This window comes from Ischnura elegans, chromosome 8 (assembly GCF_921293095.1).
Source record: "Ischnura elegans chromosome 8, ioIscEleg1.1, whole genome shotgun sequence".
Lineage (NCBI taxonomy): Eukaryota > Metazoa > Arthropoda > Insecta > Odonata > Coenagrionidae > Ischnura > Ischnura elegans.
Window position 1 is genome coordinate 65,611,444 of NC_060253.1, and position 19,273 is coordinate 65,630,716.

General features: G+C 35.8%; 1 protein-coding gene across 1 annotated transcript; it reads right to left on the reverse strand.

Annotated features, from left to right (window-relative positions):
- Positions 1–1,609: 1,609 nt before the first annotated feature.
- Positions 1,610–14,503, reverse strand: LOC124163763 (phosphotriesterase-related protein). The gene is made up of 7 exons (XM_046540847.1): positions 14,093–14,503; positions 13,507–13,669; positions 11,698–11,888; positions 9,198–9,356; positions 6,637–6,801; positions 3,356–3,573; positions 1,610–2,098 (listed from the first exon to the last, which is right to left on the reverse strand). The coding sequence occupies exons 1-7, from the start codon at positions 14,112–14,114 to the stop codon at positions 1,967–1,969; spliced, it is 1,050 nt and encodes a 349-aa protein (XP_046396803.1). The 5' UTR covers positions 14,115–14,503; the 3' UTR covers positions 1,610–1,966.
- Between the last annotated feature and the right edge of the window lie 4,770 nt (positions 14,504–19,273).

Here is a 19,273-nt window from a genome sequence, read left to right on the forward strand (position 1 = left end):
TTTAATTAAAATATACGGACAACCCCAAATAAAAAAATGTATCAGACCACAACGAAATCCTTCCTATCCATATTGAATTGGCTAATTACAATGCATATTAAATGTTGTAAAGATTATTTTTTATTCTAAAACTCACTTGCAATAGGGTAGCTTCCTTCATCAAAGAAAACGAAAGACATTGATTGTGATTCCTTACCCACCATTAGTGTATTCATAATATACAAATTATTTGGTGTTAGAAATCCCAGTTTAGACGGATGTTAATGGTCAATTTTACCCTAATTTGAAAAAGGCCACATTGGCGACCATGCGATGCCACTCCACATGACGTCACAGGGACCTAGATGCTTTACGAGTAGTCAGGACTTTTACATTGTATTAGATTACCAATGCATGCATGTGGCACAGAGGTCAGGGAAACATATCTTAAAAACCTATTAAAATTGCCTATGGTCGGAAAGTTTCCTTCGTTTGATAGGGTATTAATAATCCTTATTTAAGCCAAGCACTACCTGCTTACTAGGTACTCTGCTACCTGCTAGCAGCCTGCATCGTAGCGGTGCTCATAACCTCGCACCAAGGTGGCCTCACACGGCAGCAGCCGGTACCACAATGACGTCACACAGGCTTTTCCCAGCATTCATAGTTGTCATGTCATGTTTTTGCGGACTTCAAAATTTTCACTTTTCATTTGATCGCAAAAAATAGATATCATCATTTAAAAATCTTAAAGTGAAAATGCGTACTCCAGGAGTAATAATCTTTTGATTTAGACAATTAAAAAAATAAGAAACTACCCAATTGTAGAAGTGACAAACTTCTATGAGTGAGACTCATGGTCAGGTCCCATCATTTTTACCCTCAAAAGCCTCTATAAGCGAGAATATAAGAAACACTATAATTGAGAGATTTTTTTAGCCGACTACAGATAGGGAAATACATATGTACACTAGGGTGGATCAGAAAAATCGATTTTTTTCAAATCCATCTGGCCCAATGAAAAATGTTGTGGGACTGACCAAAAATAAGGCCTGAAAATTTTCAGAGTCAGGGGTTCACCATGAGGCCTCAAAATTTTCAGGCCTAATTTTTGGTCAGTCCCACAACTTTTTTCACTGGGCCAAATGGATTTGACAAAAATCGATTTTTCCAATCCGCCCTAATGTGCACGCTGTCTGACCCAATATGCACAGAATGACAGGAAACTTTGCACTCAAACTTTAAATTTAAAAAATACATTTTAGTAAACGTTGACTAGAATGGAACACATTCTTCATGACCCTACCAATTCCTAACCCTCACTTTAACATCAGTTAAGAGGGAAAGATAGTGATATTAAAAAAATAAATTTAGAAGTTAAATGGCAGCATCTCTGAATCCAGGAAATTGAGAGATCTATTGATTCTTCGATCCCATTTAATTGCTACGTCATACAGATATGTAGATTGATTTTAGATTTTTAAATGATGATATCTATTTTTCGTGACCAAATGAAAAGTGAAAATTTTCAAGATATTTCCGAAGATATTGGTAACATAATATTCAGTTACCTCTAACTGGAAAAAAAAACCTTCAGGAAATAGAGGATCAAAAGAAATTTTTACATGAATCTCCATAAAAATGCTGTGTATTCAGTCATATTTTCATCATCACTTTTATACATAATCCAACAGTGATGAAGATTTTTATATTACATATAGCTATAAAAAGAATTGGATATTAATGAAAAACAATATCGATTCAGGCATGCTGCATGATGATTTCCTCTACAGTATAACCCCATATATTAATTTTACTGACATTTGACTGAGTATGAAATGCTTTATAAAAGAAAATAGGAATTTACCTTTCATGGAACAACAATAAGGCACAATACGCTTTCCCTTTCATATTTTAAAAATCAAAGGGTCTTCATTTACCAAAATAATAGATGAAGAATATATATGCAGGTGTTTTTCATATGCAACTAGAATGCAAGCCACCGGGCAGGATTTTTGATAGTTATTTGGTCAATATCTTCTTGTGTCATTCCTCTCATCTTCATCTTTGGTATAACATTGTTATTAATGTGGCAGTACCCATGGCCTCCAAACTCAATCTGAAAATGAAATACATATTTCTTCAGAAAAGTTTGCTGGAATTAGAGCACACTCCTAATTGTCCGGGCTAATGATGGGGAGCGGAGGCACGAATAATGGGAAAACACGGATAACCCAAACTTTCACAAAAATGTCCTGTAACGTTCATAATTTACATAAGACAAACAATACATTATTATTTATGCAGATATTCAGTTATTTTAGAGTGCCTCCTGGATTCATTGAGAGCTTTCTTTGCCAGTCCATGACCTTTTTGACGGCAATAACAAGGTTGTACTCCTATTATTATGGCTTCTTATAAGAACTGATTTAAAAAACCACGCATCCGGGCTGCGTGATCACGGATACAGATAATTGGAATGAACGAATGCTTCAAAATCACTGCGCGACATCCGAAACAACATTTCCAAGCACCACGCCATGCAGTCGCATCTCGTCAAGTTGCCCGGCTTGCAACTGCTGCGGGACGTGTACCGTGATCACGGAGCGCGGTCATGCACTGTGAGGCTTGGGAAACAAGAAAACTGTGCTCCTGTGAACGCAGCTAGCACATGATCCCTTCTGTTTCACGAAGGGGATTTTAACGTGAATAATAAGTCCTGTGTATCCTAGCATTAATGCAGTAATTCCAGTGATGGCATCCAATTTTTTTTTGTTTAAAGATCGCGGAAAAATTGCGCAACAGTGAAAATTGTGCATGGATAATCCGCAACATGGAATTATCATATGCATCAAAAATATAAAATGCCTGGAGTACATAAGTGTTATCTAATGCATTCCAATGAGCAATAAAAAAAATCATACGCTCCATCATTCTCAGTCCAAAGTTTCAGTACTGGCAAATTTGATTGCGAAAGATATTTGTCCCATTGAGCATGCAGCAATTATTCCCGCACCCGGTCATGCAACTGCATCTCAATAGACAAAGTCAAAATAAACCTATTCCCAGTCAGCACAATTGTGGTAACACATTTGTAATTCAAACGTATTAAAAAAGTTTTTCAAAACGCAGAATGTTGATTACAATTGTAATATAGTATCAAATTTCCTCGTAAACAATTGCATCATGATTGTAATACAAAGTTGAATTACATATGTATTGCACTTGTATTTCTTTTGTTATATATTACAGTTGCAGATACAATACCCATCAGGTGAATTGTTTTGGTGTAATCGGAATCAAAACGTTAGAACCAGAATCACTAAAATTTTGGAATCGACCAATCACAAAATAAAATATGAAATAATTTTCTCACCAGTCGATGCTTAGTGTGGATGTCATGTGCCAGGAGGATCCTATCAAGGAATCCTTCACCAGCAAGATGGTTCACCATTCTCAGCCTTTGTGCATCTGATGGCATATCCACTTTCATGTTCAGCTGATAAAGAGAACATTCTGTGCCAAAGAGGTCAAACTGGCAAAAAGTACCAAGCTCAGCAAAATCAGATAGGATAGCCTCAGTTGTAAGAGTACCTGTAACAATAAAATACAACTTGACTATGAGCACTTGCAAATAAATTCTATGTTTGAATATAGTTTAATGAAAACGTTGAAACCTAGGTTGCACCATGGGCATACCCAGGATCAAAACTGGGGGGGACGGGAGATAAGCTGTCGTCATTCAAGTTGCAACAATTCAGCAGAGAAAAGGTAAGTGAAGTCAAAAGTTTAAGAAAATGATGACAGCACTTAATTAATTTATTTTAATTTTGTACTTGAAAAAAAATTATTCCATGTCTTATACTTATATTATTTTTCTTCAAGAGAAAATTTTGAAAAAAACTTCTGTTTTTAACTAAATTTTATTTTTGATCCCACAGGGGGCAGCTGCCCCCTGCTGGTGATGCCCATGGGTTGGACATTTATTATTTACGTAGAATTACAAAGTTTTCTTTACTTTTCATAATCATAATCATAATTTATTCAACATTAAACATAATACAATGTAATAGTCTTCGTCAAAGAAAAACTAAATCTAGAATATACAATTTAGAGTATTGCTCTCCAGAAATTCATTGAGTGAATAAAAAGCTTGAGTCACTATCCACGAGTGAAGAACACCTTTAAACTTTCTTAAAGTACAATTTCTTGCCTCTTGAGGTAAGTGGTTGAACATGCAAAGTTTAACATGGTCAAAAGAATTTTTTGTAGTTGACAGCCTACAGTGGGTAGTGGTTTGCAGTGTTCCCTTACGTTAGAATTGTTAATAATCCTAATGGCTCTTTTCTGTAGAATGAATAACTCTTTAGATGAGGAAGAATGGCCCCAAACCTCAATGCCATAGGAGAGGTGGCAGTGAAAAATGGCAAAGTAAACTGCTCGAAGATGTTCGGCAGGAATGAGTGTTTTCAGTTTTCTAAGGAGGAATATGGCTTTTGATAACTTAGCAGTTGTAGAGGATGTATGACAATCCCATGTTAGTCTGCAATCAAGGTCAAAGCCCAGTAGCTTTAAATTTCTAGTGTAGTACAGAGTAGGGCTTAAGGAGAACACCATTTGTTGGGTTTTATTTGTGTTAAGGGCAAGCCTGTTTGCTGAGAACCATTCTTCGGCCACTGAAAGGATAACATCCGAAGGATAGGTGGGGTCATTTAGATCATGTATGAGAGTAGTGTCGTCAGCATATAAGACTGACGTGCAAGGAAGATGGTGTGGGAGATCATTTATCAAAATTAAAAATAAAAGAGGACCGAGGACTGATCCTTGTGGTACACCATGTGTTACGTTAATAGGGGCAGACAGTGAATTATTCACTTGAACACATTGCAAGCGGTTTGTTAAGTAGGACTCCATGAGTTTTAATTCAGTATTATTGATACCATAATATTGTAATTTTCTAAGGAGTAGTGGATGGGAAACACAATCAAAAGCTTTAGAAAGGTCACAAGCTGTTAAAACAAGAGAGGATCTATTTTCAAAAGCCTCCAGTAAGTTATCGACCACATATTTGATGGCAGAAGATGTAGAACGACCTTGACGAAAGCCATATTGAGAGGGTGTAAATAGATTATTATCGTGAAAATGATTGTAGAGCTGAATTTTAATGACTTTTTCAATTATCTTACCAAAAACAGGAATGATAGAAATTGGGCGGTAATTTGCTGGTGAGGTTCTATCACCTTTTTTATGAATGGGGACTATTTTCGATATCTTGAGTTCTTTTGGGAATGAGCCTGACTGAAAGCAAGTATTGCAAATTATTGCAAGGGGTTCACTGAGTACATCTGCTAATTGTATGATAAGGTTGGCTGATAATCCATAAATGTCGGTGCAGTTTGATTTTCTGAAGCTTTTGATAGTTTTAAAAATGTCAGTGGGAGTAACCCACTGCCATTTGAAAGCAGGTGCGGTTACAGGGAGTTCTCTAAGAAGATCAGTGGCATCAGCAGATGGGCTCTTTAAAGAGGAGATGATGAGATTGATTGAGTCAATGAAATGCTTGTTCAGGCTTTCAGAACAGAAAGGGAGTTCTGAATTGAGATGTATAGAGCCAGTTTCAGAATTAATAACTTTCCAGGGTGCCTTTACTTTATTGTCAGCCTTATTAATTAGAGTACCATTTGCCATAATTTTTGACTGATTTATTTTATTTATGTACTCCTTCTTATGAAGAAGCCAGGCCTTCTTGTCCTCAATATTGCGAGAGTGACTATATTTGGAGTGAAGTTGGATTACTACAGATCGTAAATGAGATAATTCCTTAGTAAACCACTTATTACTGGGCTTTTTACCTTTAGTTTTGGACATAAGTCTTTTGGGGAAACAGTGTTCAAAGAGCAATATGAAATTCTCGAAAAAACAAGTGAAGTTATCGTTGCCATTTTGATATTGAAGGAGCAAAAACTAGGTGACATTGGACAATAGAGATATTAATGTTAATGGTATGGTATTTGGAGGAGGCGACCGACAGCTGAGGTCATTTGCGCCATGAGGGAAGGGTGTGGAAGGAAGGGTGGAGAGAAACCCGGCATCGGCGTTAGCCTGCTCTTAACGAAAGGCGCCAAGGGGACCACGGCTTAACGTCCCATTCGACGGACGGAGTGTTGCGCTTGAAATGTCCTCCACACAACATTCAAGCAGGGATCGGGCAGTCTCTGAAAATTCTCTGCCGCTGCCGGGATTTGAACCCAGACCCACCGGGTGGGAAGCCAACACTCTAGCCACCACACCAACCCGATCCCTTTCATAATGTTAAGTAGACTCCATAAAGTCATGCCTGAAATAACTATGTACCTGAATATAGTTACATATCGTTATTCCTACGACTTTTAATTCCTATGACTTTTTTAACTACGACAGTTAATTAAAGGTGGTAAACCTAATGTAAAACTCTTACAAGAAATAGGTACTAACATGTTGATTTAAACTAGCTAAGTATTTAAATTTTTTGTGAGTTACACATAAAACACTACTTTTCTTTCAAGGTTAAACAAAAAAATAAATTAACACAAAATTTAAAAAATAATCTATAAAAAAATTAATGAATAATGGCCAAATCCTAAAAAAACCAATCGGTCTTTCAGAAAAGATACATACGCTCTAGATGAGACATGACAGTCTTGTGCTTCAGGCCCCCAGCTTCAAGGTGAATGCGAATGATCTCAAATGGAGCATCCGAATGGCGCCCAGGGTGAAAACTTACAGGGCATTTTAATTCTTCCTGGACAGCAGCAGTTGCTAAAATAGCATTCTTTTCAAATGCTAGATGGAGAAAAATTCTTTCAGTGACGTAGCCAGTCTTATCAACAAAGACAGATGCTAAAATTAAATAAATAATGAATACTTAAAATCATGGAACAATATAATAATGCACAGATACTAATTATGTATGTACTTCCAAGTATAACTATGCACTATTAAGAACGTTATGGAAGATAAGTTCATTCACAAAATATTCTGGAAAAAAATGCTGAGAGAATCATTTTAGGAACAACATTTGCAAGAGTGAAATCTCCTTGTAACAAATGGAAGAAATCTATTCCCAAAAATGATCTGTGGGTTGCATGGTAACCAGATAAGGAATATAGGTTATATGGTTTCAGAAGGTACAAGCATTAATTAAATCCTGAAACTGCATTCACATTATTTTAAGCATGCCGCACTAGTCACATTGAAAACTTTACTGTGTCACCCGCAATGCATAAATTGTGCAAAAATTCTGAAGAGAAAAAAAAAATCATTCACCCATCCCGGTCAAGACGATTAATTTTTTCCCTGTGAAATTTCCACAAAATACACCCACACTTTTACTTCCTGTAAGACTTGTTTTAAGCTCCAAAACTATACTCAATTTAATGTTTAGTATTCTCTCCTAACGCCACAGGCTCAATTATAAAATAATATTCAAAATTCAAAAGAAGAAACTACAGTTTTTAGGCAAAGCACCCAGGGGCGATCCAGGATTTTATTCTGGGGGTGGCACAAGGCTCTGACAGGTCTTCTCATATTTGAGATTAAAATAAAATACAACAGTTACTATATAAAATAGTCTCTTTATTTTGATATGAAAGTTATTAATATTAAATTAAATGATTGAGGTTCTGTAACACACAACATAAAATATTTTGTCTATTTTTTAAGCATCTGGAGGGGAGGCACGTGCCCCCATGACCCCCCTCTCAATCCGCCTATATCCTTGCCAATATTTGCCTGTATCCCAAATTGTACTCCAATATTTTCTAAGATGTGAATTTTTTAAAGAAATATGCAGGCAAATATCGACAGATGCATATTCAATCATCATCATCATCATTAGTCAACAATCCTAAGATTGGTTTGACAAAGCTCTCTATTTCTCTCTCCTATCCGCTAACCTTTTTATAGCAATGTATGTCTTCTCTTTTACATCCTTTATAACCTGTCCTATGTAACTCATTCGGGGCTGTCCCTTGCCCTTTTTCCCTTCTACTTGTCCTTCAACGATAGTCTTCATCAGGCCATCGTGCCTCAAAATGTGGCCAACTAAATTGTCCCATATTCTGCTTAAGTTTTTTAGGAGGCTTCTATTTTCTCCCAGTCTTCTTAACACTTCCTCGTTACTTATACGGTCAATACATTTTATCTTCATCATTCTTCGGTGGCATCACATTACGAATGCTTCCACTCTTGACTTCTCTGCTGCTGTCAATACGATATTTTAATATGACCGGCTGAGAGGGAAGGATGAGTCCTATGAGAAGGCTGCTTATATTTGGCCTTCGTTTCCCCCCCTCCCACATTCACCTATGAAAGCCCCTGTTGAAGCCCCATGTCACCCTTTATATAATCAGAAATTTAGCATTTTACCTCTCCCCTGTATACACATGCTTGCCAAAATTGTTGGTGCAAAGAAGATTATTTCTAATTATACAGCCAATGATGATTATCTTTGTTATCATAACAAGAGCGCTACCAGCTTTTACCAAACATATACCTATGTATACAGATTAGTAAAATTGCACGGCATTGCAATATTTCCATTGACTTTTATTTTGACACTATAAGTTTCGTTGTTACAAACAACATCATTAAAAATTAAAACTCAGGGGAAATATTGCAATGTCCAATTTTACTAATATTAAGAATTTCCACCACATCATGCAAGATATGTATAAGAATTAAAAAATTGGCTTATGACCCTTGGCACATGGGCCAATTTTTATTTAATAAGCATCCACCTGAATTTAAGAGAGTAAGGACTATGTCCCTCTTGAAGTGCAATCTTCGTAAGTTTCTTTTGAAAAACTTATTTTATTCTCCAGATAAATTTCTTCATCTATACCATTTTTTATTAGTTCTGCTTGCGTACCTCACTTAACATTATACTTGTAACGACAAATCAATGGACAAATAAATGATATATAGTACAAAACTATCACAACTTCCTGGATCAGCAGCTCTTTCATTCAGTGCCATTTCTGATAGGACATAGTTTCGTACCTTCCTGTTTAGTACCTTTTCAGATTTGTACCTTATGTTGAAGTAGGTACCTAAAAGTGAATGGTCCAAAACTTTCGGATGTCATACTAAGAACTGCTTTTTCATATCAGATCACATCACTGTCAGATCTTACATCATCATCCAGAAATACAGCATACTATGCAGTAGCACAGACTCACCATCAATGGGCCAAGAGCTTCCCACTTCCCCAATGAAACCACACTTAACACTTGGATCTTCAGAGCAACCTTCTAACATCTCCTTTCTTATTATATTCCCCATTTGCTCAACTGAAAGTTTCAACACATCTTCTTTTTGGACACTTGACACATAGAAACCTGGCGGGAAGAAGAATTTCAGTAAAATTAAATCATAGAAAGCTTATCCTTTATGCATTGGGTGATAAGAATGATTCGTGTTTTATTACCCAAATCATTGAAAGCATAGCAACAATACATAATGATGATGATTATCTGCAAGGATTTACACATTTACAATCAATTTGAAGTGTAAGGATATGCGAGTATGTAGTACTTTATGACCTCGAGTCGAGTATCAAGTCGAGTTGAAAACTATTCGCGAGTATCGAGTCGAGTATGTTAATTCTTGAACTAGGCAATACAGCATTGCATGTTCAAACATGTTCTCATAATTTTCAATCCCCTTGCGAATTTTCTACTTTGAATGCTTAGCTTTTTGTAAAAAGGAAAAGACAACCGGGAACATGGATGGCAATTGAATCACAATTAGGAGATTAATGATAATTAATGTGCCTTTAACAGTTCCATAAGCATAATTGAAATTAATTAACCTCTTGTAATATGTCGTCAATGTATGAACCCTAACTGCTCAGAAGAACCCTCAAAAAAGATATTTGTACAATAGTAATTAAGATTGTTTACGTAAATGTATCACATAATATTTGATCCTTTCGAATTCTCAGCCTCGACAGCCCAGTAACAGAAACTGCTCGACTCGACAGTCGTAATACTACTCGAATCATTCGAGTCGAGTACCAGCTACTCGACTCGACTTGAATTTTCGAGTACATCCACATCCCGATTTAAGTGACTTTCTAAAGAATGCTGGGAGAGAAAAATCTATTTTCAGGCGAGAATACAATGAAATACATACATGTAAATGAAAAACTTAACTTCCATTAGAATCCTATGATTATGGTAAAACTTTACGTATTATTGTAAACTAACTGTCTAAATTTGGCAATTCAAGGAAACAAGCCTATCCCTTACCTTTACCACTCCTGTTCTTGATTAATGTTATCATTACCACAGGTGCCTTCCTTCACACATTGAATAATGCCCCCTATCTTGTTAAAATTTCAAAATAATGAAAATACAGATGTAGAAAATACAACAAGCAATAGGTAATTATTGGGTAGTCTTAAATTATCCTCAGTTGGAAACTTACTATGTTCCATTCTCTAATCCAAACAACACTTTTAAAAGCTAGAATTTGAGTGAAATTGGCAAGGTGTTAACTGGTATGGCTGAAGTCACCAGATTTTCTACTTTAGGCACTGTAATCCAACCTTTATACACCAATGATCCAAAAATTCCTAAAATAATTAGGGGATGCTCAACTGCCCTCCTTTCATCAGATGTCAATTATGCATATTTCCATGACTTTTGTATTTCCCCTAAAAATTCAGGGTGCCAGCAGCACATCCCAACTGATATGATATTTGGTCACTTTAGATATTCAGGATGGCACTCAAAATTCAAAGTTCACTACATATAACTTTTACAGATTTTCCAGTCTACTTTCATAATTTCTCAACCATTTTGTTAAAAAATTTTACGCACTAAGAAAAGTTATAAATGGGCATTTCCATGAAAATGTCAACCTTTTCTCACAAATTAAAATTTGGGCCGGAAATATTTTATCTTGATAAATCGACAGCTAATTGATTAAATTTTAAGATATCAATATGTATTTGAAATATTATTCAGAGCCTTATTAAAGGTTTTCAAACTGTACTTCGATTCAAACTGTACTAAAAGATTTTTGAAATCATTACACTTAGGAGGTTGACCTGGCACTAATTCCGTCACATGTTAATTTTGGGCATATTTAAAAGGTATTTCGATAATTAATTTTGTTTCTATGTATGAACATAATCTACATAAATGTTTTTTGATCACACAGAAGTTTTATAATTTACAATTTAATCAAAATATCGTATTGCATAGTTTTCTCGAAAGTTAATTCCGTCACAAATGGAATTGCCCAAATGCAGTTAAATACTATCCTTACAATTATAAAATTATAATATAAAACACATTTTACATGGCATGTGGAACCCTAAGAATGATCTGTGGGGAATAGAATGGTAGAGTATCAAAAATAAATGAACCAAGAAGAAGGATAAAATTCAGGGAATAAAGACGGCAGGAAGCAGAGACTAGCTCATTTACGTGTCTTATTATAATAAAAACAATCATTAATCCCTTCAGCAAGAAGGTAAACTCTTTCAGTATTTATGTAAAAGAAAAGGTTTATTTAATTTTGTTTTAAATAAAAAAGAAAAATGTGACCAGGAGAAGATTACAGTCAAGAACAACGAGCTCAATTTTTACACAGCGAGAGAAAAGAGATATTAATGTATGTTCTCCCACTTAGATTCACCTTTCCACCCTGAGAATAAAAAGAGTTAGTCACCTGTGCCAGCCACAATATTAACATTTGTCTTCTTGCTGACTTCTTTCATAAGATCCGCTCTTCGACCTAGGCCATGACAGGAATTTTCCACAATTGTCAATCCACCGGACTTAAGATATTCGTCAATATCTCTATATAGGGCCTTATGGGTATCCTCATCATAGAAAGCCAGGTTATATTTGCTGCTGTAGCTGAAATATTTTAAAAAATATATGATACTTGAGAGTTCCAGAGTAACCCATTTTGTAAAAGTCACTGAAATTAAGATATAACACCAATGCTATCTCTGCACTCATAGATTATGCACCAGAGGCATAAGTTATGACAAGAAAAATATGTAGTAGGCAATGAATGTGCAATCTTTGTGTAAATCACAATGAGAGACTGACTCATAAAGAAAAGAGGTATAAAAGCAAATATTTATCATAAATTAGAGTAATATTTAAATTTTTATGTGAAATTAATTTTAAAATACTATTTTATGATAAAGAAGCTCTAGGTTAACCTCAACCTTAGCTATAGCAATAGGTTAACCTTATACGTTAAATTAATATGATCATAGTGTTGTTCCAGGTATTTTAAAATTGATTGCGTGAGGTGAATGTAAACTAATACAAATGTTTTGAATGTATTATATGATTCCATTCATTAGGCAGCCCAGACAATGGTTCGATTGAACTCCTTTCACCTAACGCCCTAACGCAGGTGAATCAGGCATTAGTCAGATGTTGGCCCAACACTGCAGTGTTATAGGTTGCAAAGGTCGAGCCACATCTTTTATACTACACCAATGTTTGAGCACAGTGCCTTGGCCCAAAATCGATGATCGAGCCAATATCCCAATATCATGAAAAAACATGGAGCTAATTTCGTCAAACATATTGGTTTGATTTCAAGTTTTCGCTAATTTAAATATTTTGTGATCTAAAGTAATGAAATTTTATACTTTGAGATATTTTTAAAGTCCTACGAGAATGATTTTTTTAATAAATGGCCAGGGGAAGTATGTTTTGGTTTTGAATGAAAAATACTCACAGAAATGTGGTTTTCAACATAAATATTATAGTGCAGAAGATGGCCACATGCTATCCCTTAAACAACTTACAGCATCTGATTCACTAGTTAGATGTTGGGTAAGATGGGAAGGGGAAGGAAGGTGCTGGTGAACAACCTATGTTGGGCCAAAACTGGCGTGGCCACCTGGGACCAGCTATGCCAGCACCAGCCATTTACCATCAAATTATTTCTAAAGACGAGAGGCCCTCAGATACAAATTCTCACCAATAATCAAATGAATAGGATAGCCAGAGTTATGAGAAGTGTAATGAATAAACAATTGATGGTGAAAATAGATGTGAGGCAAATAAAAAAGCTAAATCAAAATATCAATGGAAAATTAATCCCAATTAAAGTAAAAAAATACTCTCGAGTGAAAACCCACACCATGACTCACATTCAGGGAGATGGCACTTCTGGGAAAGACAGCTGTCAACTTTGCTGTACTAAATCGTTTCATTAGGACAATAAACCTTATCATGAATTCAAAATAAATATAATAAATTCAAAAACTACATTCAAATAGTCCCCGATATGGACCATCAAATACTCAGTTCACAAAGATAACAATTGATTAAGTCAGCACATAAGATCTTGGTTGAAACAATAACGAATTATAAATGCTCGAGAGGACACTAAATACGCCTGGTGATAGAAAGATATGAAATAGTTGTTAACCATAAATGAAAACTACATTACTCCTCTTAATGATATTTTCATGTACTGCAAATTAATAAGGCATTGCATACTTACGGATACTGACGTATGAACCCAACATTTTGAAGATGGATGGGCCCATCAAAAATAACCTCTCCCAAGTGGGGAGGTGGTGGGGTGTAAAATCCATCAAAGTCAAGGAAAAGATGCTCATGGGTCAGTGTTCTCCCTATTTTATCAGGAGCTATTTCCCCAAGGACTGCAAAAGAACAAAAATTAGTTTTCAAGAAAGATTTCCTTTGTTGAATGAGGACAATTCTAATTCCCCAAGGGGTATACTTCATTATCTAAGAAAGATGGCATGAGTACATATACCAGAAGGCCAACCTTTTCAAGCACACTCATGCCATTGGTTTTGGTAGACTACAGTAAAAACACTAAAATCCCTTTGGAATCGCTATGTAATCTTCCCTCGATAGTACGATTGGGTTCAGGTAGCATTAAAGCTGTTCCCAGCCCACCTATACAATTACAACATCATGAAAATGGTCTCTCAGGTGCCAATCATTTAAGATGCAGTAAAAAAAATGAACTTTCAGCGTAAAAAAACATGCCACTACATGACCCAAGGAAAGTATAAGATAAAAAACGGATTTATATTATTTTAAAAATAAGAACGCACCAGTCTGAACCTTCGAATCCATTTTTTTTTACAAACACAGGATAACTTTGAAGCTGTTGACTGGCTTTAACTAGTCCCTGAAGATACGTAATGTGAGACTAATAGCCGACAATTACGGAGGCACTGAAATTTTTCGAGATAACAAGAACGGCACTACTATATCTGTCCGCGAGTAGATCGTTGCTGGCAGAAAACAAATACCGAAAGCTCTGACAAGGGGCAAACACTGCGAAGAATTACATAATACCGCAGGCACAACGTCAAATAATCCACGAATGTGAGCAACTAAGACCAACTAAGACAACATATTCTCATACAAGTGGTTAACCCATGAAAATAGAAGGCTAGGGATCACCTCAAAGCACCTAAGTATCAGATATACGGAAAACAAGTCACTGTGGATAACTCACAGAAATAACCATAATCAGTTATTTTCTTTTTTTAAGCGCGAAACTGAATACCAGAATGATGAGAAGATAGTTGGCATAGATAGAGGTTGGTAGTAGGAAAAAGATTCATTTTAAAACGCCACAAGAAAACACCATGGGCAAATTGCACGTACTACATAACGGAGGTCGTCACATAAGAAACATTCCACAGAAGGAATCATTCATTAAAAGTGTGTGTCTGGAAGACTGATAAATCATATCATGTGTTGATGCTGCAAACGTACCTGCCAAGATGAGTATTTATTACAATTTATAAAGAAAAACTATAAAGATAGATATTTTAAAGCATTGAATCGTGATCAACTCCGTTTAGATCCAGTAATTTGCGAATAAGAGGATCACTGCACGACATGCCCTTAGGTGGAGTAAGGGAAACATTACTAATTCGCGATATGCTGAGCGGAATTGCCCGTTTTTGCACCCTAATTTACAAGCATAGCAAGCACCATATTTCATTAAGATAACAGTCTTTTTTTACTCCTCCAAGGACGGAGAGAGAAATGAGGTTTTATGATTTCCACACGGGCATGCACATAGATTTCAACTTACCGCTACACACGGAGATCTTTCTGAGGCAGCGTTGCAACGTTGTTTGTTGCAACGCTGCCTCACCGAAACGCCATTCAGACCATTTAAGTAAGTCTTAGACCATATAAGAACTAGACCCGCCATTCCCCACCCCTACCCATGTCTCGCCGTGTGGCCAACATCTCCCCTCCGCTCCCTTCCTTCCCCGCCCACTTTTAAAGGGGCGTGACGTAACGGTTGGGACGCTCATCGTCGTAGCGCATGGCAACGAATGGGGATTCACTGTATCACTGCGGTATTTTGACCATTTTCTTCACGATTTTTCAATTAAAAGTCCTAATATATATTGCGTTATGTACGAGAAGTATTCTCTCAGCCATGGTAGGATTGGTGAACTTACAATTAATAAACAGTGGCCTTTTTCGGCATTGGCAGCGACGAAAAAATATTGTGGCAGTAAAATGAAGACAAAGCCCTTTGTAAACTTCCGCAGATTTTTTTCTTATCTCGTTAGCGATCTAGCATCATTCGGAACATCGTTATGAAAACATGAAATCTTGCACAAAAGTTGTAAACGGGGGAATTTTAGAGAGGAAAAGGGTCATGGTGTAAAGAATTTGCCGGTCGTCCACGAAGTAACGCGGCAACGCCTTCGCATATAGTAATTTTTAAACGGTCGATTATGCGATGCAAATTGAACTGCGCGCTAGTGCTATTAAAAAGTGATGTCAACAAATCAGCATTCTTATGATTTAGGTAAGTAATTTAGTTATTTCATAAATGCATATTTTTTTACTTAGCAGACAGCTCTCGTGTTATTTATATTTTGCGATGGTGGAAAAAGGTCTAGCGCCGGCTTTGCAAGTGACACCTACGATTTAAGTTCGCTACGGATAATTCTGGGAATAAATAATACCTATTAACATATTTATAATTAGAAAGAAAGAGAGGATTGGATTAAAATAATTTTAAAAATAAATTTGCTATAAAACAATCAATTATATGTAATTCATTGAATAACTTATTAAATATTTTCATGTAATGTTGTACGTAAATTCGTACATATGTACTTACAGAGTTTTCAATTAAATTTTTTTAAACTATTTACGACATAATTTAATTTTTTATATTCTTGTGACAATACATAAGAAAAGAGGATGCGGATTCAAAAATCATCTAAGAAGTGAATCTCATTTTATTAAAAAATCCAGAAGCGATTACTCTGTCAAATGTGTGAAATATAACGGATAATTTTCTATTTTTCACGGCAGTATGATATTTCGAAGCACTTGGAGACGCAAGAGCATAAAAGATATTTAAATACTGCTGCATCTTCCTCCAAAATACAGAAATTTTTAGTAAAAACAATTTATGGAGACGAAGAAAACAAACTAGCATTAGCAGAAGGATGTCTTTCCATTCTATTTTTCATAGTCTTTCCTTCAGATGTAAGGCCTGTACATCACAATTTATCAAATCGGTTTTGCAGCGCACATATTTATGTCATAACGCCGTTCAAACAGCTGCTGTTTTGTTGCCCGCAGATGTGGAAAATATTGTCATTAAAATATATTTTTATTTCTAAATTACACTGTGCGTCTTCAAATGCTGAAAGAATTTTGTGAAACTGCGGAAGTCGCATGTATAAGAAAATACTTGGTTACTGTAAAACGCGCTAGTTACCTCTTTCGTCAGCTGTAGATAGAATTTTTAAATTATACCACACTATGAATTCCTACTATCTATATCAGGTTCAATATCCTAAAATTGTAGAAGAGAGTTTTGAAAAGAATCCTCAAATTTAGCTAGAGTTTAAAAACAATCAATCACCTCTTTTTCAAAATGCTATTGAAGTTATTGAAGATGATAAAATTTTGGTAATCGAAGTAGCGAATGAAGTTAAAAATATCTGAGTCAAAAGCGGTCAGAAAGTAATTTTTTTCCATTAACCATCGATAAGAGCATAAGTGAGCTCGAAGTGGGTGCAATAAATCATGCAGATATCATGAATCACGTTAAAAATTTCTATCGTAACTGCAAAGATTATTTAGAAGAGTGGACGCTATATTAAAATTATATTGAACATTTTCATTGGATTACATTAAAAGATAAACTTAATTGGAATGATGTTCAAAAATCATTCGATCATTGTGCATAAAATTTTCCATATAATAATATTTCCAAAAACGATCTTTTTAATGAGGTATCATTATTTAAAAAAATATATTGGTTAAAAAAGGGTAAAATCTTGGGCTTCAGCACAATTCTTGATAGAGTACAAATGGTTATAAATATTTCATCATTTGAAACAAAGCATATTCCATACAATATTGCCCTAAAATTAAGAAATATTCTTTGCCCTTACCACAAGCAATTGCTGCGACTGAACTCGTTTTTTCTACTGTAAATGAAGTGTGTGCATCAGAAAAGCAATTCAATGTGTGAAATATAACTAAACAAATTCGAGTGAAAAATTTCACGACCTTTTCCGCAAAAGAAATGAAGAAAAAAATCACTCAAATATAAGAAATATGCCAAAGAAAAAATTATACGAAACTTAAGTTTTAATGCATCATATTTGCTATTCTTTTTGCCACCCTTATGACCTTGACGATGACCTAACTGGGTCAACGGTTGAATTTTCGTAAATGAAAGTGTTATTTTCGGGTTTCTCGGGTTTGAAAACCTGAGAATTGACATCTTGGTCAATGAAATGTAGACTTTTTTCTATCTCGATTTTTTTTAGATTAAAACCACATAAGGCAAATTAAAATTTTTGGTTTGGACCCACATTGTGAGGTCAAAAGGTCAAAATTGTAAAATTTTGCTTACACTCAACAAAACTTAGGACCTTTCCCCATAAGTGTGCCAATTTTCATGAGTATTGCTCAATGCAAAGTTACTAAAATTACGGGTTAAAAATGACACACGACCGTTGGGACAGTCTTAATATTCATTTTCTAGGAATGTCACCGTTAGGTTAATCTACTAGTAATAAGTAATATTTCTAAAATAATTTTGCCTTTTTATGGACCCCTCCCTTCATCCTTTGTGAGATATCGTGGGATTTTGCCTTCTTTCTAATCTCACGTAGGATTTTTCAAAATACGTATTTTCAGTGTAAATACGTTAATCTAGGCTTCATTGTGTTGGGTTTATAAATAAAACGATTTGTTTAATTATTTTTATTGAAGATTACCGAGATCGCAATAAACTGGTTTTTGCGGAAAAAACTACGTGATACTTGCCCCTGGGGCAAGTATCACGTAATTTTTTCATCAATCATAATAATAATTTCATCAATCATAATAATCAAGGTATGCCTGTGAGGTTATCTCTCCCTCCATTCGGAACGACTCCTTGCCAGGACCCTTTCTTTTTACCTAGAGGGGGTGAAGCCATGGTCTAGGGGGAGGAAAGCCATGGTCTAGGGGGAGGAAAGCCATGGTCTAGGGGGGGAAGCCATGATCTAGGAGGGGGGGCAAGCCAAGTTGTGACATTTTAGCATGGAAAAGATGAATGAAACCAACATTATAAGAAAATTATAACAGCGCTTTATTAGTTTATGAGATTATTTCCTTGAAAAAATAGTTTTATTTCAGTTACTTATCTTATACTAATACATATCATTTTTCGTTGGTTTGAAGAAAATTTGTTGAATACTTTCGTTTCAATTCAGTACTGATTTTGCTTAAAGACTTTTGCGATTTTTGCTTCTAGGGGGACAGCTGCTCCCCCTGCCCTTCGCTGGGTACGCCCATGTTTACATATGACATTCTTAATCAATTTATTTAATGCGATCGCTTCTCGCTTTATCTTGATTTATTTAGCTTTTTGCGCACAATCAAGGCTATAAAATGCCTTAGTTCATCGTAAAAATATATTTATTAAGTGTATAATCATTTTGCGTGCCCAATATTGTCACTTTTCAGCGACTTTGCAGCGGATGAGCGTTAAAATATCTCAAGCGCGCATACAGAATATCGTCTGCGGTCCCAACCGTGACGTCACGCGCCCTCATCCCACTCACTTCCCCGCCGTGCGATGTTGGCCACAGCGTTCCGCCCGAACGGCAGGTCTACTTACTTAAATGGTCTAAGAAGTAAGTAGACCTGCCATTCGGGCGGAACGCCAACATCGCACGGCGGGGAAGTGAGTGGGATGGGGGAGCGTGACGTCACGGTTGGGACTGCAGACGATATTC

Excerpts from the sequence above, each read along its gene's own strand:
- LOC124163763 (XM_046540847.1), bottom strand. The coding sequence starts at position 14,114 with ATGGATTCGAAGGTTCAGACTG. Across the intron at positions 9,357-11,697 it reads TAATATTGTGGCTGGCACAG|GTTTCTATGTGTCAAGTGTC; the intron begins GTGACTAACTCT and ends TCTTCCCGCCAG. Across the intron at positions 6,802-9,197 it reads AAGCTCTTGGCCCATTGATG|CATTTGAAAAGAATGCTATT; the intron begins GTGAGTCTGTGC and ends TTCTCCATCTAG.